At 54.4% G+C, this 21,466-nt stretch overlaps 2 protein-coding genes across 8 annotated transcripts in view; one reads left to right on the top strand and one right to left on the bottom strand.

Moving 5' to 3' along the window:
* The window catches only part of PLK1 (polo like kinase 1), a 12,794-nt gene extending 10,344 nt beyond the window's left edge, over nucleotides 1–2,450 (top strand). Inside the window, exons 7-10 of the mRNA XM_023616117.2 lie at nucleotides 997–1,074; nucleotides 1,260–1,414; nucleotides 1,506–1,688; nucleotides 1,943–2,450. Of these exons, the coding sequence (XP_023471885.1) occupies nucleotides 997–1,074; nucleotides 1,260–1,414; nucleotides 1,506–1,688; nucleotides 1,943–2,149 (623 nt within the window). The 3' untranslated portion in view covers nucleotides 2,150–2,450. The remainder of the gene's footprint in view (nucleotides 1–996; nucleotides 1,075–1,259; nucleotides 1,415–1,505; nucleotides 1,689–1,942) is intronic.
* ERN2 (endoplasmic reticulum to nucleus signaling 2) lies at nucleotides 454–21,466 on the bottom strand. Of its 7 annotated transcripts, none has more exons than XM_023616113.2 (22): nucleotides 21,061–21,343; nucleotides 19,153–19,258; nucleotides 18,741–18,774; nucleotides 18,423–18,495; nucleotides 16,557–16,629; nucleotides 16,318–16,425; nucleotides 15,893–15,994; nucleotides 14,746–15,010; nucleotides 12,765–12,843; nucleotides 12,530–12,677; nucleotides 12,292–12,413; nucleotides 11,426–11,581; nucleotides 11,014–11,173; nucleotides 6,612–6,696; nucleotides 6,241–6,430; nucleotides 6,054–6,153; nucleotides 5,774–5,973; nucleotides 3,866–4,013; nucleotides 3,650–3,777; nucleotides 3,037–3,160; nucleotides 2,887–2,954; nucleotides 454–2,803 (listed from the first exon to the last, which is right to left on the bottom strand). In XM_023616113.2, exons 1-22 carry the CDS (start codon nucleotides 21,154–21,156, stop codon nucleotides 2,591–2,593), a joined length of 2,778 nt encoding a protein of 925 aa, XP_023471881.2. In that variant the 5' UTR covers nucleotides 21,157–21,343; the 3' UTR covers nucleotides 454–2,590. The 7 variants fall into 7 exon arrangements, with proteins under 7 accessions (XP_023471881.2, XP_023471880.2, XP_070088198.1 ...); XM_023616112.2 differs by having other exon boundaries at nucleotides 11,014–11,176; nucleotides 21,061–21,327; XM_070232097.1 differs by lacking the exon at nucleotides 18,741–18,774 and having other exon boundaries at nucleotides 21,061–21,466.

Raw genomic sequence — 21,466 nt, 5'->3', positions numbered from 1 at the left:
TCTCCGCCAGCACAGTATGGGTGGCTTCGCCAGGCCCCTGTCTCCGGAAAACGTTTAGTTCCCCTATTTCCTGTAGATTAAAATCCAGATGAGTTAGCCTGTTGTCCAAGGCCCTCCTCGGCCTGGCCCCTTCCTCCCTTTCCTGACGCGTCTGCTCTAGCTCCACAACTGCCCCGTCTTCCAGCCCTCAGTGTGCTACTGTGTAATCCGCACACGCTGCTGCTTCCGCTCCGTCTTCAAGACAGTCGAAATAACAGCCCCAGACGCGCTCCAGCCTCAGGGCTTGTGCTCGCACTGTTCCCTTCTCCTGGAACGCACTTCCTCCACAGATCTGCGTGGCGCACACACTCACCTCCCTCAGCTGTCCCCTCTGCGCATGTCCCCGGGCCCCACTCCTAGCACATCCCCCCTCCCTGCTTTGTAAATTCTCCATAACACTTCTCACCTAATGTATTCTAAAGTTTCCATATCTGTTTATTGTGTTTTTTAAAAAGAGATTATTGCATGCACTGAACATAACATGTTGATGTATTTGGAATTGTCTATCTTCTCACAATTTTTTAATCACTCAAAACTGGAAAACCAGATAAGCCGTCAGCCACGGACTCTCACCATGATCGAAGTAACTGTAATATCTGTCCATGTTTACTTTGATGAGTCTCTGTCCCTGTGCCTGGAGTGCAAGCTCCATGAAGGCTGAGTTTGTGCCATTGCTCACTGTGCCTGCGACCGTGCCTGGCACACAGGGGGCCTTGGATGAATGCATTCCTGACTGAATGAGTGGACTTGGTACTCTGCCCTGTAACTTTCGTCTTGGACGTCTGTCCTGCTGCTGGTCTGAGCTTGGTGGCAGAGGCCTTGCTTGCTCCTCTCTGGGGCCCCAGGCCTATTGAGCCCAGGTTGGGTGCCCAGCAAGCCTGCCTGGTGTGGACTGCCTGAGGGGACCAGAGGGGAAGAGGCTGGTCCTGACCAGCTCTCCGTCTGTTTCTGTCCCAGAGGAGGCTGAGGATCCCGCCTGCATCCCCATCTTCTGGGTCAGCAAGTGGGTGGACTATTCGGACAAGTACGGCCTCGGTAGGTTTCCTCCAGAATGGGTGGGTGGCTCAGGCCTGGCCTAGTGACCCTTTGAGTTGTTACAGGCTCTTGCCTGTTTTGGCTCAACACTTTCCTATCTCCATCCCAGGCCTCCCCGTTCCAGCTCCCAATGCCCCCCTGCTCCCTACTCCCCCTTTCTGAGGTCTCCCTCCACCTACCGCTAGGGTATCAGCTGTGTGACAACAGCGTAGGGGTGCTCTTCAATGACTCTACGCGCCTCATCCTGTACAATGATGGCGACAGCCTGCAGTACATAGAGCGTGATGGCACCGAGTCCTACCTCACCGTGAGTTCCCATCCCAACTCCTTGATGAAGAAGGTGAGTGCTGGCTGGGTGTGGCCGGGAGTGAGGGATTTGCCTGCCAGGGCCGGGCTCTAACTCTGGATTCCCTCCCTCACTTCCCAACCAGATCACTCTTCTTAAGTATTTCCGAAACTACATGAGTGAACACTTGTTGAAGGCGGGCGCCAATATCACGCCCCGGGAAGGTGACGAGCTAGCCCGGCTACCCTACCTGCGGACCTGGTTTCGCACCCGTAGCGCCATCATCCTGCACCTCAGTAATGGCTGTGTGCAGATCAACTTCTTCCAGGTGAGCCGTGGGTGCCCTGGGGCTGGGGAGATTTGGGGCGGGGTATTGTGACTGTCAGCGGGCCCACAGAGTTGGGTGGGGAGTGGGACAGGTATGGGATCTGTCCTTGCAGTAGGAAGGGAGTGAATTGGGATGAGACCCCCCCGCCCCCGACCCCGTGAACTGGGACATCTTCCCTCTGTCCACATACCTAGCAGCTGGGATCTTCCATCCACTGATCACCCTCTGTCTGTCCATCCCTCCTTCCCTCATAGGACCATACCAAACTCATCCTGTGCCCGCTGATGGCAGCCGTGACCTACATCGACGAGAAGCGGGACTTCCGCACGTACCGCCTGAGCCTCCTGGAGGAGTACGGCTGCTCCAAGGAGCTGGCCAGCCGGCTCCGCTACGCCCGCACCATGGTGGACAAGCTGCTGAGCTCACGCTCGGCCACCAATCGCCTCAAGGCCTCCTCGTAGGCCTCCCTCTCCTCCGGACTGGTGCCCTCCTCTCCCAACCAGCACCTTGGCCCATACTGGTTAGCTCCCATGGTGCTAGTTTTGTAAAGTGTCCCCCAGCCCTGGAGGCTGGGGAGAGAGCGCCGTCATCTCTGTAGGTGGGGGTCACTACGTAAGTTATTTTTGTACATGTCTGGGTGTGGGTTCTACGGCCTCTTCCCCTCCCCTCTCAACCCCACCGTATGAATTGTACAGAATATTGCTATTGAATTCGGGACTGTCCTTCCTTGCCTTTATACACATTAAACACATGTGAGTCTTCGTTTTCTTCTTGTATTCCCTGAGGTGCCTGGGCTCGGGGCTCATCTTTGCTCCAGTATCCCCAGGCTGCCAAGCGTCTGCCAGTCTTTCTGACGCTGAGGCCAGTCTCCGCCATAGGCCCAACTCCTTGTCCGGCAGGCCTCAGTTCCCGGCAGGCTCTGGGCGTGGCTCCCTGGCGCCCAAGGCCGGCGGATAGTAGGGCAGAAAGAGGCTTTCGGACGCGCAGCTCCTCATGGCATGGTACGTGTGGAGGAGCAGCCGCGGGAAGCGGTTTGTGAAGTACTGGACGAAGCTGTCGGGGATGCGGCCGAGCGCCTGCCGTACCTCAACCGGGAGCTCCCTGTAGTGGTGTTTCTGGAGGGGTAAAGCAGAGAGCCTGCTGCAGCTGTGACCAGGTGGCCCCAAGGTCCAGGCCCCACCCAAGCCCTAGAACATACCTTGTTCCTCATAGCGCGGAGCAGGTCTCGCACGGATGTCCCTTTGTACGTCCGGAATCTTCTCAGATCTGGGGGCAGGGAAATCATTGGCAAAGCTGCCCCTGCTGGGCCCCCTCAACCTCCCGGGCCCACCCTGAGTCTGGCCTCTACCTGTCTGCAGCGGCAGCGAGATGTGCTTGTGCCAGTTGCCCCGGACCACCTTGGAGCCTCCTGCCTCGAGTGCCATCACCAGGGGCCCCTGCTCAGACTCCTTCTCCAGCCAGTCGCTTATGTCCTAGGACCCCATAGAGCTCCTGAGCCTCATGACCAGCATGAGAGGCCACAAGGCCAGGAGTGTCCTGGGGCTTGGGGATGGAAGCTGCAAAAGCTTCTTGGTTTAGGATGGTGAGGATTTTTGCCTCCTGTGGAGCACAGCTTCTCTGCACTGACCCCGTGTTACCCCGCCAGGTCTTCACCAACCTGGGAGGTGGGTACTGTTGTCCCCATTTCACAGATGAGCAAACTGAGGCTCAGAGGCACAAAGTCCTTTGCTCAAGGTCACACAAGTGCAGTGGGTTCTGTGGGCATGGGTATAGCATGATGACACTATGGCTGAAAAGGGGCTGTAGTCTCATACACAGGCAGCTGGGGCTGGGAAAGTGGTAATGAGCAACTGAGGAGTGCCAAGATGGCAATGTTTAGGAGTCTAGGCTCCATCTTGGTTTAGATAATGAGCCCAGCTGCCTGGGACTTGCTGGGGCCATTCCCAAGATTTCCCCCTTACCTGGAAGAACTGGAGCTGCTTGGCTCGGCTCCAGAAGAAGGGGTGGGCCAGCACCTGGTACGCAGAGGGCCGTGCCTGTGGCAGCGGGCTCAACATGGCCTCAACCAGGTTCCGCCCAACGACCTTGTCTAGGGGTGAAGGGGAGGGATGGCTTCAGGCCTGCCCAGCCTCATGCCCTGCTTATTCCCCTCTCTCCCGGGCCCAGATCCCTCTCACCATGGGCCTCTTCCTCCAGGTGAGCCAGACAGGGAGCCCCTGCAAGGATGTTTGCCTGGCGATAAAGACTCTCTCCAAAGGGGTGGCTGCCACCGGAAAGCACGTAGTAGAACATGCAGCCTGCGGAGAAGATGTCCACTGCGCTGGTCTGGGGGCCAGAGAGATGAGCATGAGGAGGGTGGCTCTGCTTCCAGGAAGTCTGCCTGGCTAAATTCTCCCAGGGGCTGGGACGGAGCTGGGGATTGTGTTCAGACTAGAACCGAAGGATGCTTCCTGAGAGCATCTCCTTGGCCCTGGATCCCCTCCCTCTGTACCACTGAAAGGGGCCCATGGTTTTCAACCAAAATCTTTATCCCTATTGAGTTTCTAGTTGAGGTTTCCAAGCACCATTCCTCCAGGTGTAGCAGGTAACTGAAGCTGGCCAGGCGTTCCTGGCCACAATTATTCCACACAATAAAGTGGCCATGAGAACTCCATCATCTGGCACAGGCCCTGTCCACAGGTGGCAGCTAGTACTAGCTCCAGCTGATTGCCTCCTGGGAACTCTCCTGGGATGGCAGAGCTTTGACTTTCTTTTTCTCTTCTTTTTTTTTCACTGAGGAAGATTTGCCCTGAGCTAACATCTGTTGCCGAGCTTGCTCTATATGTGAGTCACCACCACAACACGACCACTGACAAGTGGCATAGGTCTGCACCTGGGAACCAAACCTGGGCCACCAAAGGGCAGCATGCCAAACAACCACTAGGCCTCGGGGCCCGCCCCACAGAACTTTGATTTTCAAAGAGAATCCAGAAATCCAGATTTTTCTGTGGAATTTCCCAAATGTTCAAATTATTGGCCACTGATTAAAGAAACAAGACCTGTACAGGCTCACAACCTCAGTGCCGTTGGTCCTTGGGCCTCAAGATGGCCATTTCTAGCTTTCTCTCTACTTTAGGGGTGGGTGTGGCTTTGCCTAGTGACTTTCCTTTTGGTGTTGTCTCATCCATGCCCATGACTTCAACTTCCACCCACACACTGATGACTCAAAAATCTATAATCCTGGGGTCCTAAGTCTCTGGGGGTCAGACACTGCTGTGTGCTTCAACTGTATTAGCTCATCTGATGTTCCCCCAAACCCTGACACCAGGGGTTCTCCACCCTGGATATAGATTAAGCCACCAGGGGGCCTACCCCAGGCCGACTGGGTGAGAATCACTGGGTGTGGGGCCTGAGCAGCTGACTCTTTTTTAAGTTCCTCAGTGATTCTGCAGCACAGTGAAGACTGAAACTATTTTAAAAGTCAGAGTTTCTCAGGGGCTGGCCCCGTGGCCGAGTGGTTAAGTTTGCGCGCTCCGCTGGAGGCGGCCCAGTGTTTCGTTGGTTCAAATCCTGGGCGCGGACATGGCACTGCTCATCAGACCACGCTGAGGCAGCGTCCCACATGCCACAACTAGAAGGACCCACAACGAAATATACAACTATGTACCGGGGGGCTTTGGGGAGAAAAAGGAGAAAAACAAAATCTTAAAAAAAAAAAAAAAAGTCAGAGTTTCTCAACCTTAGCACTATTAATATCTTGGGCCAGATAATTCTGTGTCCTGGGAGCTGTCCAGTGCATTGTAGGATATTTAGCAGCATCTCTGGCCTCTACCCTCTAGATGGCAGTAGCAAGCCCCGCTACCACCACCAAGAGCGACAACCAAGACCATCTCCAGACATTGTCCAATGTCCCCTGGGTGGTAAAATAGCCCTTGGTTGAGAACCACTGCTCTGGGTAAGAGGGGATGAATTATCCCCACTTAACAGATGAAGAAGCAGACTTGGAGGAGTGACTCAAGGTCACGCAGCAGTGATGCGGAGCCTTCTTGGGAGAAGCAGAAGGCCACGGAGGGATTCCTGTGGCCTGGGGCTGCGGGACGACTCACAGGGCTGTCTGGGGGCAGGAGCTGTAGGAGCTCGGGGGCCATCCAGCCTTCCGTGCCCGGGATGCCCGAGCGGAGGCTGAAGCTGTGGCGGCCGGCCGGCAGCTTCTTGCAGAGGCCGAAGTCTGAGAGGACCACCCTGCCTCGGCCCAGGCTGTCAGGCCCCGCGATGAGAACATTGCCCGGCTTCAGGTCCCGGTGCACTGTGAGAGAGGAGGGGAGAGCTGAGGGCCGAGGAGGGGAGGGCAGGGGCTTGGGTTGGAGAGACGTGGGGGCCTGGTACCTATGTGTAAGGAATGCAGGTGGGCCAGGCCGGACATCAGCTGCTGCAGCACCATCTCAGGCTCCAGGCCCCAGCGGTCCAGCTCTGGGTTTTCCACGTACTGAGGAGCAGCGAGGAGCAAAGTGTCACCCTGCAGCCCCAGACCTCCCCACCACCCCACCCACACCTCCCTGAGCTCCAGCCTCACCTCCTGCAACGAGGCCTGGCAGAGCTCCAGGGCAATGTAGTGGAACTGGGGTCCCCGCTCGGTACAGAAGTAACGGAGCACATTGGGGTGCCTGTCCGACTCTTGCAGCAGTTGGACCTCCCGCCGGACCAGGCTGAAGCATTCACGAAGGAGCCGCTTGACAGCCACTGCCCGCCCCTCGAACTGTCCCCTGGCAGGCGGGCGAGCAGAGGTTCAGGGAGAGGAGATAAAGCAAAACGTTAGCAAGTGGTGAGTGAGTTACCCACCTGCACCCACCTCCGGGAGTCTTTGAAAGAAAGGCTCTCCAAGGGACAGTGGCCGAAAGGGTTGTGAGAGCCACATCTTCAGCCCGGCTCCTGGCTGCCACTCACCGGAAGACGAACGTCCCGCCTGCCCCGCGGCCCAGCACGTCCCTTGGGTTGAAGGAAATCTTCCCCACCACGGTGAGCGGCTCAGCTGCGGGGAGAGGAGGCCGGGGTCTCCGGGAGCCTCTGCTCAGCCCAAGGCCGCCCCTCTGCCCAGTCCAGAGCCGTCCCGCTGCCCCCACCTTTCTCTGGACTTCCACGCTCAGCCTGCTGCCAGACGGCCCGGGGCCAGCGCCTGGGGCTGCCACCTACTCTTTGCATGTACTTGGGTGAGTTACTTAACTGCTGTGCCCCAGATTTCTCCTCTGAAAGTGGGACTCATGTAATGATCTCGCATGGTATCATTGTGCATTAAATGAATCAAAGGAAGAAAGGCAGGGGGGAGGTTTGACATACTATCCTCTTATCATTCTCCCTCTTTCGGTTTTTTCTGCCCAGGTTTCTTCCCTTTACTTCCTCTGGCACTCTCCCCACCTCCACCAGTTATAATAAACCCTTTTAATTGAGGAATTGGCTCCAAACAGGAAGGTGCGTTTGGGCAGTTGAAAGCGCAGCGGGGGGAGTGCAGTAGCAGAAAAGACTGCCCCGGACAGGAGGGGAGCCGCGGACCTCTGGAAGCTAAGCTGCCCTAGGGCTAGTCCTGGGAAGGCCTTGGTTTCCTGTTAGGAAGGGTGGGGTTGGCTCAGGCAGACAGAGGTCCGTAGACTTAGACAGCTACTGCTCTTCCCTTTGAGTAGCTTGCAAGAGACCCCTGACAGGGACCCAGACACATCTGGCCAGGCCGTGCTCTGCTCAGCTCCAAGGGGCACTGTTCATACAGCCGAATGTATCGGGCACCCCCAGAGTTGCGCACCCCTCAGTGGCCCTGAGAACACTCTACGTAGGAAGAGCTGCCAGCTTCAGCCTCTCCCATCAGCTTTAGGAAAAGCAAAGGAAAATCAGGCTCAGGGATCAGTGAGAAAAGTTCCAAGCCGCCCCTCAGCATTGCTCTGGGTTGTCTGCTGGAACATTCACTCTCCTCTGTGGGCCAGGTGCAGGCGGTAACCCAGCCTCGTGTGCCCTGGACTCAGGAGTGGAGGGGCGCTGGGCCTGGCTGGAAGCATGTCACCCACAGGTAAGAGTGAGCCTGTGTCTCGGGGGGACTCAGAAAGCAGAGACAGAGTTGCTGGAAAGCCTGTTGGAACAAGCCCTGCTCAGCTGGCTCCAGATGAGGGTCCCCAAACACTTGAGGCCCCTCTTTTGTTCACTCATTTGGTTCTGCTGGGTTTCCTGTCTCTTGTGTGTCTGCCTGCCCTGCTCTCAATGCCCTGGTGTGAGGTAAACACTCACTACGTGCTTCCTGGGTTAGCTATTCAGAAACATCCTCAGTGCTAGGATGGAGGCCGGACTGTGGCTGTGAGGGCCTTGAATGCAGAAATAATGAGCGGGAGGAGGCTCAGTCTGCACACACGTGCGCCACCACTTGGCTCAGCCGTCTGCATCAACATAACGGAGCAGCAGCAACAGCAGGAGGGAAGTTCTAAAGTAATCAAAGGCTGTCACATGAGAGGAAACAGTGCGCAGTCAGAATTACCTCTGAAAATCCTGAGAGTCCACAACGCGTCTTGGGAAACCCTAAAGTCAGTTTGCCAAAGTGCAGACAGAAGTCCTGTCCCACAGCTGACCTGCCCTTGAGCTCCTGAGCTGGTACCTACTGGCTCTGTGAGCCTGAGGGCGGCGATCAGGCACCCTTCTGCCTTCTTTCCCTCTTCCGTAAGGTAGGCACTATAACAGTATCCACCTCACAGGGACTTTGTAAGTATCATACAAGTTAATACAAGCAGAGCGTATAGACAGTGACAGGCATACAGTGAGCGCTGTATAAATGCTAGCTCTTAATGTCAGCCCTGGTTCAGCCAGTCAAGCTCTGGCTTGATTGCATCCACTTACCCCTGAATATATGATGTAGCTGGTGGTCCTGAAGGACCCAACCAAGCACGTGTAGATGAGTCTGTGTAAATTAAACAAGAGTAGGATGTGACGACTCTGTGGATTTCGTGAACCATAAAAAGGTCCGTGAGGAAGGTCCTCTCCCCGCACCAAGAGAGGAGGAGCAAGATTTCCAGGTCAGAGTTTCTGAACAGATGTTCTAAGGACAGGTCAGAGGCTGCCACAAGGGGCTGGTCCTGGAGGGCTCTTTTGGAGAGTGGTTCTTGGAGCTTTGCTGCCATCAGCCACATTCATTTATTGACTCTCTCCGGACTAAACCCAGATTTTGACACACTGGACTCCCGATAGCTGCATATCTGATGGGCAAATCCCAGTCTATTTAACTATAACTCTGCCTCTTCCTCATACCTGCTCAGCACATATTCATTCCACGTGTATTTACTGAGTTGAGAAGTGCTGTTTAAGACTCGCCAGTGCCCAGGGTCGGTCATCGATTCAACAGATACTCACTCAGCCATGCTCTGTATCAAGAGATTGCAGCACTAAGCAAGGCAGGCTTAGCTGTTGGAGCTTAGACAGGTACCTGTTCTCCAGTTTGCCACAGTCCCCACCACTCCCTATTCTCTCTCCTACGTAGCTGCTTCGCTCATTTACTTTATCCAGCTGACCTACTCATGGGCGTGAGTTTGCAACCCACCTTTCTGCTTCCAGAATGTGTCCCCTGCGTTCTCTCTCTCGGAACATTTGCCTGTGCTCGTGGTGCCACCTACAGCGCTCCCGCTCCACCCCTCCCTGCTCACTTGGTAGTTCCTCCTGGTCCTTGGGACCACAGCTTAGACATCACTTTGAGGACACTTTCTATTTCCCCACATCGGCATTACGTGCCCCTCCCTTGTGTTCCCACAGCTGCCTGTGTGATGCCACCATCGCAGCATTTATCACATGGCCCAAAGCCTGTCCTCCCGAGACTTTGCCTAGAGGCCACAAAAATGCCAAAGTAAAGAGTTTATTAGCACTTTAAACAAAGAAAGTAAAGGAAATAGAAAGATTTTTTGTTAATTACAGAGGAAATCCAGTACTATATAGAGATTGTTACCACGAAGTTTCACAACAGAGGTCCCAGGCTCTATCTGGGTGTTTTATTTTCTTGAATTCTTGTCCTGAAGCATTGATAACCTTTGATTCCTTCCTTATAGCAGGTAAAGAGGCTTAGGTATTTTACATAACAAGGTGTCCTGGCTGGGCTGGGACTGAGATTCAACATCCTCTTTTCTCCTCCTCCGAGGATGATGGTATCTACTGACACAGAGAACGGAGGAGGCATCTGGGGAAGGAATTCCATCATGCCAAGCTGGGGTCTAATGGGCTGTGAGTGAGGGGCAACTGAAGGACAATGGCAAGGGGGCCACAGGGCCCTCTGATGGGAACCACCCTGGAGAAAGATGGAGTCTGGGTTGTCTGGGGAAAGACCCAGCTTGAGTCAGAAGGTCCAAGGAGATGAGCGTTTCAGAGTGCGGTGGGGTAAGTTATATGTGGACCCACCCAGAACCAGTAAAGTGACAGAAACTGCAACAACTCAGGGCTCAGGCAACTCTGTGGTGGGGGCCTTTCTACAAGAGCTAGCCCCCGAGGGCCTTGCCTCTCTCAGCAGAGGCAAAGCGAACACAAAGGTAAATGTTGGGAGCAGCACTGGGGCATCCAACCAAGCAAGGGACAGACTTCAGCCTAAGTTAAGGTGACAGCAGAGTGGCTCCAAGGCATGAGGTAGTGGTTTGAGCAGTGACCAGGAGGTGCCAGCAGCAGTTCATGAAAAGGACCAAAGGACCAAAGACCAGCCCAGAGCCAAAGAAGCAGGAGAAGTACCCTGGACTGACCCATAAAAGCATGGGAAAGATCCCCTGGAGCATCCTACAGATACCACAGGAAGCTTCCAAGGGCTTGTTTATAGTATTAAATTGAGAAAAGAGGAGAGAAATGTTTAAAAAATAAAAAGCCCTAAAGAGGAGAAAAGGTACCAAATTGTAGCTAGGTAATTTACTATTATTGTTACCAAATACGATGTTATTTTAACACAAATATTAGTATTTGTGTTAGGTATGTATAGGTAGGTATGATATAATAATAATGGTGATGGTAACCTCTCATGAGGAAGTGAGTGTTGTTAGTCCCATTTGACAGATGAGAAAACTGAAGCTCGGGGCATTAAGCACTTCATCAAAGTTAACAGAGAGGGGAGTTGATCTAGACCCAGTCCCAGCTGCATCCAGAGTCCTTGACAGCAACAACAATAAAAGATGACGGCAGACATTTCCAGAGTGCTCAGCTACATGGCAGGCACTATTCGAAATACTCTCTGGTGAGCATGTGTAGGTTTCACCACTCCACTAGAGTGACTTCTAATAAACCGACTTTGAAGCCAAACCTTCCCCCTCTCTGTTCTCTGTCCCTGACTCTGCCCTTTCCTGTTCCCTTAGCTCACCTTCAGGGTCTTCAAGTGGCTGGGCTTGCTCTGAGGGGCTTTGGAGGCTCAGCAGGTCCTGTGAGGTGGTGCCCAAGAGCTGAGACTGAGCATCCTGTGAGACGTGAGAAGGGCTTGCAGGTGTCGGGGGGTCCTGCTGCTGCTTCTCCTCCAGCTGCTGCTGCTGAAACATGAGGGAGGGCCTAAGAGGGCTTGGCCCTGCCAGGCCCTGGCCCATGGTGGGCCCAGCAGCTCTGCCTGAGATGGCCTGGCACTGGAGCATGAACATACAGAGCAGAGCAGCTGGGGTTCGGGGAGCTGCTGGGAGGAAGGCAGGGGAAGGGAGAGGGTGGTTGAGTGGTCTGGGAGAGGAGGAGCAGAGTTCCCCCTAGGAAGACTAACACGGGCCTGAGGTCAGGGGCGATGGGCTTACCTGCCTTATCAGGAAGAGAATCCACCCTCCCAGGAGGACAGCAGTGAGGCTAGCTGCCAGCAGGTCTTGGGGGCCCAGCCCTGGATACAAGCCTGAGGTTTTCTCTTCAGGATGCAGCTCCAGGTCCCAAGATTCCTCTCGGCTCTGGCTCAGGAGCTGGGGACCAAGGGGCTTTCACTCTTAACACCCCTTCCCACTGTGGAACCTGTAACCCTTTTTCATCACCTAGTGCAGGCTGGGCTTAGCTAAAGGGGCAGCGAGGGAGTGGTCTGGATGGTGGGAAATGTGGCACTCTCCGTGGTGCTGAAATATCATGGTGCCCCAGGAGAGTGGGCTTCATCTCTTGCAGTGTCACTAAAAAATACAGATACCTTTGAGGCATAACAACAACAACAACAAAAAATGCAGATATCCAACTCCAGAGATTCTGAATTCAGTGGGTCTGGAGTGGGCTCCCAGGTGATTCTGATGAGCAACCAGATTTGAGAATTATTGTTCCAGGTCATGGCTGTTCCTTCTTAAACTTAAACTACTGGCGATTCTTGTCCAAGCCTCTCCCAGGAGAGCATGCTTTTATAGTTTTTCTGTTTTCATTTTCTCACTTGATAAATATTGTGTAACTTTTACACTGAAGAATAATAAAGAAAACTGTGACTCATGTTCCACAATTTAGATAAGCAGTATCTTTTGACACTTCTAACACATTTCTGGCAATAACAAAACAAAATGTTTTTCTTCTGGGAAACTGTGTGAAGTCAATTGACCTACCACCAAGTGTTATTCCTAGAAGTCTGAGGAAAAGGTCCAAGAAATGCCCACCCGCCAGCTGACACTCCCCCCATGCGCTCTGCCCTTCTAGCACTGACCTCCAAGAAGAGGGCTGGGGCCTGCGTGCTCTCTGAGGGTCTAGTCTCAGCAGTTCCACTCCCAGGGGTGGGATGGATTCTTAGCATGGTGGTGTGCAGGACTGGGGGTGGCTCATGGTGTCCTAAGGGGAAGGGCAAAAGTCAGTGGGCTGAAGGTGACCTCAGCCTTTCAGCTCAGAAGCAGGGTTCACAGATCCTTCATCTTCATCTATTCCAAATTTGAGCCAGGGGGTCTTACCAATGAGCAGCCACTGGCTAGGGAGGGCCACACTGCCTGAAGGGTATCTGACAGCAGTGCTAGGTGAGCCCTCTCGCTCTCCTGAGACTTGGAGTGTCACCTCTTCTGTGGTGGGGCCATCCATGGGGGCCAGGGTCAGTCCACGAGGCTATGGCAAAGATGGAGATTCACGAATGAGGGGCGCTCCTCTCCTGCTCCATCCCCTCTTTCCAGCCCCTCAGAAACCCCTTCTCACCACTAGGGCCACCCCTGTGTGAACCAGTGCTTTGGAAACATAGAAGCCAGCTTCATCCTTCCCTACATACAGCGTCATCCTAGTGGGGGAGAGGAAAAAGGGGAGAAGGATGAGTGATGGTAATCGGCAGTTTCAGTTACCATTGTACCCATGTCCTTGTATTGTCCCCTCCCACAATGACTCTGGGCTTGGCCATGTGACTTGCTTTGGCCAGTAAGACAAATAACAAATGTGACACCAACAGAGACTTGACAAATGCTTGTGCACTGGGGCTTGTCCTCTCGTGTTGTCCTTTGGAACACCGAGACCACCATGTGAAGAAAGCTAGGACAGCCTGCCGGGGCACAAGAGACCCTATTTGACAGCCCCAGGCCAAATAGTCCACCAACTATGAGACAGGTGAGTGAGGGCATCCTAGATCATCCAGGCTCAGCCAAGCCACCATTTGACAGCAGATATTAACTAAGATTGCCCAGATCAGAAAAACCACCCACCTACATGCAGAATCTTAAAAAATAATAAATGTTTGCTGTTTTGAAGCTCTAAGTTTGGGGGATGGTTTGTTATGCAGCAAAAGCTAACTGATACAAACTCTATAGTCAATGTTTTTAAATTTGTGCCTAGCCCAGACCTCTTTGAAGAACTTGATTATCTAAATCTGAACTCATCACCTCATTCCTTACACCCTCCTCTCCCTTCTTTACCTTCTCCTCCTCTAGCACTCCCTACCTCTGAAAATGACAGCAGCCATATGCTTCTAGAAACCTGAACATGACCTTTGACTCCTCGCTCACAAACACCAAACTTGCTAACCACCAAATTCTTACTAGTTTTCCCTCTTAATCTCTCTTAGCTTCCACTTATTTCCATCTTTAGTGTTTCCGCCCTAGTCCAAGTGTCTTCATCTCTTGATGAACTAACACAATATTCTAAGTGTCCACTTCCTCCCCTACGACACTCTAGGATATTTTTCACACTGCAGTCAGAGTTATCTCTCCAAAATGAAAATATGATCAAATCACTTCCTTGCTTAAAACCCTCCAGTGACTTCTTACTTATTTTCTAGGAGAAAATGTCCAAACTCTTTAAAGGATCCTACAACATCCCTCCTTAAGTTAGCCTCAGACCTTATTCCCTGCTCGGATCTATGCTCCAGCCTTATTTAATTTCTTTCTGTTCCCTGGTTGCTATGCTTTCTCTCTCTTTCATATCCTATTCATCCTTTAGGTTTCAATTTTAGATGTCCCTTCCTCCAGGAAGCTTTCCTAACTGCCTCCTGCCCCCAGTCTCAATTTAGGTACCCTTCCTATACATTCCCATGGCAAACCTATACTTCTTTTACATCATCCTTTAGGATGCCATGTCACAATTGCCCCTTTACACACCTGTCTCCCTGCTAGACTCTCAGAGTTTCTGTAAGTACGAACACTGGCTGTATTATTGTATTATTATTGTATTATTGTATTATATAATATTATTGTATTCCCAGAGCCTAACAAGTCACAGGTACATAGTAAGTGCCCAATTAATATTTGTGGCACTAACTAAATGAATGGATAATCCCTGATTTTCCCAGTCTGCCTCTTGATTCCCCAAGATGGGGACACTAAGGTATTCAGTGCTACAAGGAAGGGTGACATTTAATTTAACAACTAATGAGGCACAGCACCTACCAAGCAGAACAAGTGCCGGCTGTAGCCCTGGAGTGGAGACCTGGAGGCCCCTCCTAGGCCAGATTTTACCCTATCAGTTGCTGAACAGTGGGGCTATCCAGGGAGTCCTAGAAGCACATGGTGGGGGGGGTGGGGGTGGGGTGCAGGGCATTGGTTATCTACCAAACTGATAAATTACCAGTTTGAAATATTTTGACCCCTGGTTCAGCTGTACTGGTGTGTCAAGGTCAAACATCATGCCTGCCCACTGGGCCTGGGCTATAGCACTTCCAGAGGGCTCCTCCCAGTCCCCAGCCATGGGCACCTACAGCAGCTGGATGTCCAAGGTAGAGAAGTGGGTGGCTGTATCCTGGGGGCCAGAGGCAGGCAGCCGGATGTGGCCCCAGCGGAGGGCGAGGAAGTGCAGGGTGTCCCGAGCCAGTGTGAGATGGGGTAGCTGGCGCAGGCTGTCCTGGTGCCAGGTGTAGATGCCCATCACAGGCACACCCAAGTCCTGTGTCCACAGCACCGCCCCGCTTCCTGGATCCACAGTCAGCAGCAGGCCCATCCCACAGGATGCCAGGTGGCTCACGTCTGCCAAGAGAGACGGCTGGGGAAATGTGGTCAGGGAGCATCTCAGGGTGGGGAGACTGCTCTGAGGGTGGGCCAGCAGGAGAGCCACTCAGGTATGTGGAGGACAGGTGAGGTCACCTGGAGGGTGATCAGGACATGGGAAGTTCAGGCTGAGTTCACTGGGTCACTGGGATCAGTCAGGGGATCGGTCAGGGTCGTCAAGAGGTGACTCAGTCCAGGGCACATGAGAAATCACTTAGGACGTGGTGAGGTCAGGCACGGTCTGAGTGATGGTCACCCAGGATGGGTCGATCAGGGTGGCCTGGAGACATGCGAATCACTAGGAGACATGTAGAGTGTGAAGGGGCTCAGTCAGCGGCCCTGGGGTGTCACTGTGATGCGTCAGGGTTACCTACGTGGCTTCTCACGCAGAATGAGGGCATCAGGGTACAAGGGATTGATGGGGCTCCTGTGAGGTCACTCGGGCAGTTGGGTAGGACAGTCATAATAAGCAGGGTGTGGTGAGTCTGGGGGGAGGTCATTTAGGGTCATCTGTCAGGGGTCATTCAACACTGGGGCTCAGTTAGGACATATGGGGACTGCTCAGGGTGTGTGTGGGTTGCTTGGGGTCACTCTGTGGGGAATCCCCCAGGGTCACCTGGCTGGGTTCTCTGGGGGTGTGCGAGAGTTAGGATGTTAAGGGCTCTCAGGTCACAGGAGGGTCAGGCCGGGAGTTGAGGGGGCCACTTAGGTTACCCATCAGAGTGTATCATTCAGTACGCGGGGTCCCTGAGGAGGTCAGGGTGGGTCACAATGGGGTAGGGCTTGGTCGTGGATGCCACTCAGGGATCCCTGAGTTGGTGGCCTTGCTCCACGGGGGCGGCAGAGAGAGGCGGCACTCACATTTCCCAGGCGAGCCATCCATTCGGGGTGCGGAGTAGCGGCGATAGGTGGTGTTCCAGCGCAGGGCCGGGGTCCTGGGGTCATGCATGGTGACCGTGTACTCTGGGGATGCCCAGAAGCAAGGTTACCAGGCACACTCATATGACAATTCTCCCACTCCCACCCCAGGGGACATTATCTTGTAGGGGTGAGTGCTCAAACACCTGGCTTAGAGGCCGGAGTCTGTGAGCAACACAGTGGCAGAAACCAGGTCTGTTTTGGTTACTGCTGTATCCTCAGCTCCTTGTTCAGTGCTCAATGAAATGTTTGCTGACTGACAGATTGACTCACTGGCCACAATTCAACTTGGATAGCAATTGCCAGGCCTGGGCAGGGCAAAGGAGGGGGCTGCCCAGAGCTTGGGGAGCAGCTGCAGCCTGACTCACGCGTTCGGCCGATGTAGAGGCGGGGAGCGGAGGGACCCTCTGTGGTCAGTGTAAACTGTGTCTCCCCGGACGCAGGGTCCACCACAAACCAGGCATCCTGCTTCCGGCCTGTGGAGGTGGAAAGTGGGCCAGCTCTCAAGATGGTGTGGGAGAGGGTATTTGTTCTGTGCCCAGCTGGCCCATCATGACCCCGGTCCCTGCTGGCTGGACCTTGACCCACAGGCTGGAGGGACGCTTACCAGTGTAGAAGACCCCATCGGAACTGCGGCACGGGGAGGCGTGAACCAGCTCCGGGATGGTGAAGGGCAGTTTCTAGGGCAAGGGAGAAGTTCCAGGAAGGAACGAGAGCAGAGAGACACAGACAGACTTTCACTAGCACGGTTATTATCATTCCCGTTTTTCAGAGAGGCTGAGTAACCTGGCTAATGTCACACAGCTTGTGAGTGGCAGGCCCAGGCCCTGAACCCAGGCAGACAGTTTCCAGAACCAGCACACTTAATCATTTTGCTCCATAGCTTCCTAAATCACATACTTAAGACTTTTCTGGCAGGCTTCCCATGGCACAGTCAGAATTCTGACAAAGCACATTCCACCCCATCCCCTGTGATAAATCCAGAGTCATGTTCAGTAGCCCTCATCAGAGAGAGTCCTGACATGGAAGATGGGAAAAATGGCCACAGATTCCTCCTCTCCCTGTGTGTGTGCCTGTGCAGGTGGCTTTTCAGCTCCTCCTGTAAATAGGTGGGGTCTGTTTCTTCCCCACTTGAGTCTGTGCTTGGCCCTGTGACTTGCTTTGGCTGATGAGACATTTTGTGTTGGTGTCGTCGAGCTGATTCTGATCCTAGTGACCCTGTGGACAGCAGAGCAGAACCCTGCCCGGCCTTTGTGTGCCATCTGCTCACCCTCTGGTGCTCTATCAGATGATGCTCCCCTGCTATTCACAGGGTTTCCATGGCCAATTTTTTTGGAAGTGAGTGGCCAGGTCCTTCTTCCTAGTCTGTCTTAGTCTGGAAGTTCCGCTGAAACCTGTCCACCATGGGCCCATGGGTGCCCCTGCTGGTATGTGAAATACCAATGGCGTAGCTTCCAGCATCACAGCAACATGATGCTGCCAGTCTGACAACTGACAGAGGGGTGGTGTGGTTCCCTGACCAGGAAACAAAGCCAGCCCGGGCGGTGAGAGTGCCGAATCTTAACCACTAGACCACCAGAGCCGGCTGACGAGACATCAGTGAATGTGACACAAGCAAAGCTTGACAAGAGCTTGTGCATGGGCCTTGTCCTCTCTGGCTGCTTTTGGTTCCCTTGTTGACACCATGTGAACAAGCCCAGGCTCGCCTGCTGGAGGATGAGACACGTGGCCCGGTTGCCTCTGTCAAAGCCCAGCCAACCCCCAACCAACTTTGAGAAAGAGCCATGTAGGTGACCAGCAGCTGACCACAGATGCCTGAGCAAGTTCCATCAAGACCACCCAGCTAGGGGCTGGCCCGGTGGTGCAGCGGTTAAGTTCACATGTTCCACTTCTCGGTGGTCCAGGGTTTGCCAGTTCTGATCCTGGGTGCAGACATGGCACCACTTGGCAAAAGCCATGCTGTGGTAGGCGTCCCCCATATAAAATAGAGGAAGATGGGCATGGATGTTAGCTCAGGGCCAGTCTTCCTCAGCAAAAAGAGGAGGATTGGCAGTAGTTAGCTCAGGGATAATCTTGCTAAAAAAAAAAAAAGACCTCCCAGCCTAAACTGTCATCTCACAAAACTGGGAGTTAAGTAAACTGTTTTTTAAGCTATTGAGTTTTGGAGCGATTTGTTATCTAGCAAAAGCTAACTGAGACGTAGGTTTCCCCTTAAAACTCTGAGAGTCCTGGAGAAATCCCATGACATCCTCTGAGGCCTGACAGTCAGCCTGCTCTGCAGACACAGCCAGAACCACGCCCGCACCTCCTTTCAACAGGTCCCTCCAGACAGCTTTCCCATAACGTGCTCAGAGCCCTGGCTTAATCCTCTGCAGGACACTCAGATTCTGACCATAGAGCCCCCTCCGCCCCCCGCGCTCTGGCTCACAGAAGCCCGGGCTCTCTCCCACCCCAAGCTCTGTAGGAAACACACCATTAATCCCTGTTGTTTCTGGGTGCCCAAGATATACAGGCTGCCATCAGCTGGGTCTGAGAGAAAGGCTGTCCTGTGGAGCAGAGAGGAACGGGAGAAAGTGGGTGCACGCCCCCTGGTTTCATGCAGGCCCGCTTTCCCTCCAATTTCCCAGCTAGCAGGAGCCCACCCTTGCAGGAAGCACCATGGAGCTCCAGACCCAAATTTCTGCCCTTACTTCTGAGATGCCACCCTCCCCCTCACCAAGCTCCCTCCAGACAACAATGGCTTCCCCACCTCCCAGATGCCCCCTCCTTAAAAGACCGCAGGCTCACTTACTCTGTGACATACATTGGCCCTTGGATGACGGGATCTGCAGGGACAGGGACATGGAGCATGAGCCCCCTCCAGACTCCCCATTGAAAAGCATAACTCATATTCATTGGGTGCTTACTGTGTGCCAGACACCAAGCCAAGCATTTGACATGCGTGTAATGTAATCCTCCCAAGAACTCTGGGAGGCAAGGTCGCTATGCTTGGCCCCGTTTTACAGATGAGCATATTGAGGCTCAGAGAGGTGAAGTGACTTTCCCAAAGCCACACAGCTGGTAAGTGGTGAAGCTGCCTGAACACACTGCTGGTTGGAGTCTAGACTCTGTGTTCTTATCCTTATGCTGTATGTCTCGGTGACCCCTGCCCCACGCCCCCAACTTAAGGCCCAAGTAGGGAGACGTGACTGCCTCTTGCTCACCATCCTTCAGTGTCCATTTCAAGTCCCCTGTCTGCTTGCTCAGTGCGTGGAGACTTCCATCCAGGGTGGACACCAGCAGGAGGCTTTCTGGGCTGAGGGTCTGGACCTGCAGTGGGAAACAAAGCGGCCTCCTCTGAGAGGCGTGGGACCACCCTTGTCCTCTCCCCAGGCTGGGCTGGCTGTGACTCCCTATTCCTCTGGTGGACAGAGAAAGAAGGAAGGATGATTGGAGAAGCGGCTGGCCCCACCCATTGATCTCCTTGACCCTAGAGAGGGGTTACAGAGGGAGCCAGCTCAATTTAACTTTTTATTTTAAGCTCCCTTCGTGCCAGGTGGAAGAAACTCAGTGCTGTCTGGCTTCTCCCAGCTTTTCTCCAGCTCCCACTGTGTCTGTGTCTAAAGTCTCACCTCCTCCCTTCCCCCTCAGTCCCTTCCGGTTTTCCAAGAAGACTGAGGCCTTTACTAAAGGACTCCACTGACCCTTACAGCCTCCCCATGATTGGTGCTGTTGTTCTCACTACTGTAGAGGTGCAGGAGACTAAGGCTCAGGAAGGCTAGGTAATTGGCCTAAAGCCACACAGAAAACGAATGGCAGAACTGAGACTCGAACCACCATCGCTGGGACTCCAGAGCCTGGTCTCCTTCTCCTTTGCCACACTGTCTGCCTCTTTTGGGATGACCCCTTCTGTCTTCCCAAACCGGCCCAGCTGCTTTTGGAGCCAGGCTCCAGCGGGCCCCCTGCACCAAGACTGGGGGTGGCCGAGGGAGGGAGGGCCGGAGCTGCCCTTACATCTGGCCCTTGCTGGGCTAACTCACCTGCTCTGGCCCCTCCTTGAGCAAACAGGGTGAGGCTGAGCTCCCAGCAGGAACCCTAACATCCGGGTGGCCCAGCCGCACCCCTGCAAAGGCCACTTAGGGCTCCAGGACCCTCAGGTTTGGGGCGGAGCCAGCGGTTTTGGTGAAGAGTCAGGAAACTGCCTTCCAGGCCGTCTCTTGCGGGGCCTGTTCCCTGCTCTGCACCACGCCAGCAGGGAGAGTGGCCCAGAGAAGAAGCTGCACACTGGTGGCCCACAGTTGAGTTTTGTCTGACAATCACCGTGTTTAAAAATGTGTTTGTAACTAGCTGCCAATTAAAAAAAATGGAGGATTTCACTTGAAAAAAAATTTAGATTTCCAATTTTTCTCATTTCTAGATTTTTCCATTTTTTCTGGAAACACTCGATCTTGCCACACTGGGCCCCGCATTCCTACGTCGCAATCGCGGGGTGGACCCAGAGCTGGACGCGGGGCCTGGGGGTGGCAGGAACAGCCAGCTCCGGGATCCTGCTAGCAGTTCGGGGTCTCCAGGCTGCACAAGTGGCTTCTGGTCTGCGGGTCTTCGCCTTCTCGCTGCATTTCTGTAAGACTGGACTCTTCCGCTCCCAGCAGCGCTGGACCAGATCCCCACATCTACTTATTTATCCCAGCGGTTCGGAACGCGGGGTCCAGTCACGGGTATGGGGCGCGCTGTGAACTGCCTGAATTTGCCTTAAAACCGGGTGTGTAGGCGCCTTTCTCGACAGAGGACCCCTACGTTGATCACGCGTTCCAAGGCAGCCGGGTCCCAGACGGTTCAGCGGGACCGCAGTCAAGCCGGGCCCCCCGCCCGCCCGCTGTTCTCTCCACCTGCGGGAGGGGCGGGCCGTTCCGTCCACCTGCGCCTTTCCACGCTGGCATGGCTCTCCAGCTAGGTGTTGGTGAGGGCAACTGGGTAACTCCCCGAAGTCAGGAGGTTTTCACTGGCCAGAGGCCGACTTGGGGCGACCCAGACCCGGGAGAGGGCGAGGCGCCCCCGGTGGTCCCGCCGCGCCCCAGCCCCCCGCGCCCCGGACCCGGCCTCGGAGACTCCGCGTCCGCCCCGCTTCTCACCTGGGGCGCGAGGGTGCCGATGAGCGCCGCGAGCTGGACCACGAGCCGGAGCCAGAGCGGGGGCCACGGGCCGGACCCCCGGGCCGCGCTCGCCATAGCCGAGGGCAGCCGCAGGGCACGCCCGCTCCCTTGGTGCCTCCAGGGCACAGCACAGCCCCCGCCCGGCCCGGAGGAGACTCCGCCCCGGGCTGGGCCAGTTGGGTACTCAGAGGCTTGGGCGCAACCTCAGCCTGTATTCCGCTCCTTCCTCCGCCCTTCCCATTACACACCTGCATCCCCAGTCACCCCGCAAGGATAGCTCTGAGCTTTCCTGGGACAGGGATTTTACCAACGGAGGCCATTTGTGGAAAATTTGCCACCTGCCGAGCGCTGTACCGCCTGCCTTACATCCACTCATTTAATCTTC

The sequence above is a fragment of the Equus caballus genome, chromosome 13 (assembly GCF_041296265.1).
Source record: "Equus caballus isolate H_3958 breed thoroughbred chromosome 13, TB-T2T, whole genome shotgun sequence".
Lineage (NCBI taxonomy): Eukaryota > Metazoa > Chordata > Mammalia > Perissodactyla > Equidae > Equus > Equus caballus.
Note: the sequence above shows the minus strand (reverse complement) of the source record. Positions and strands in the feature narration are given on the sequence as shown.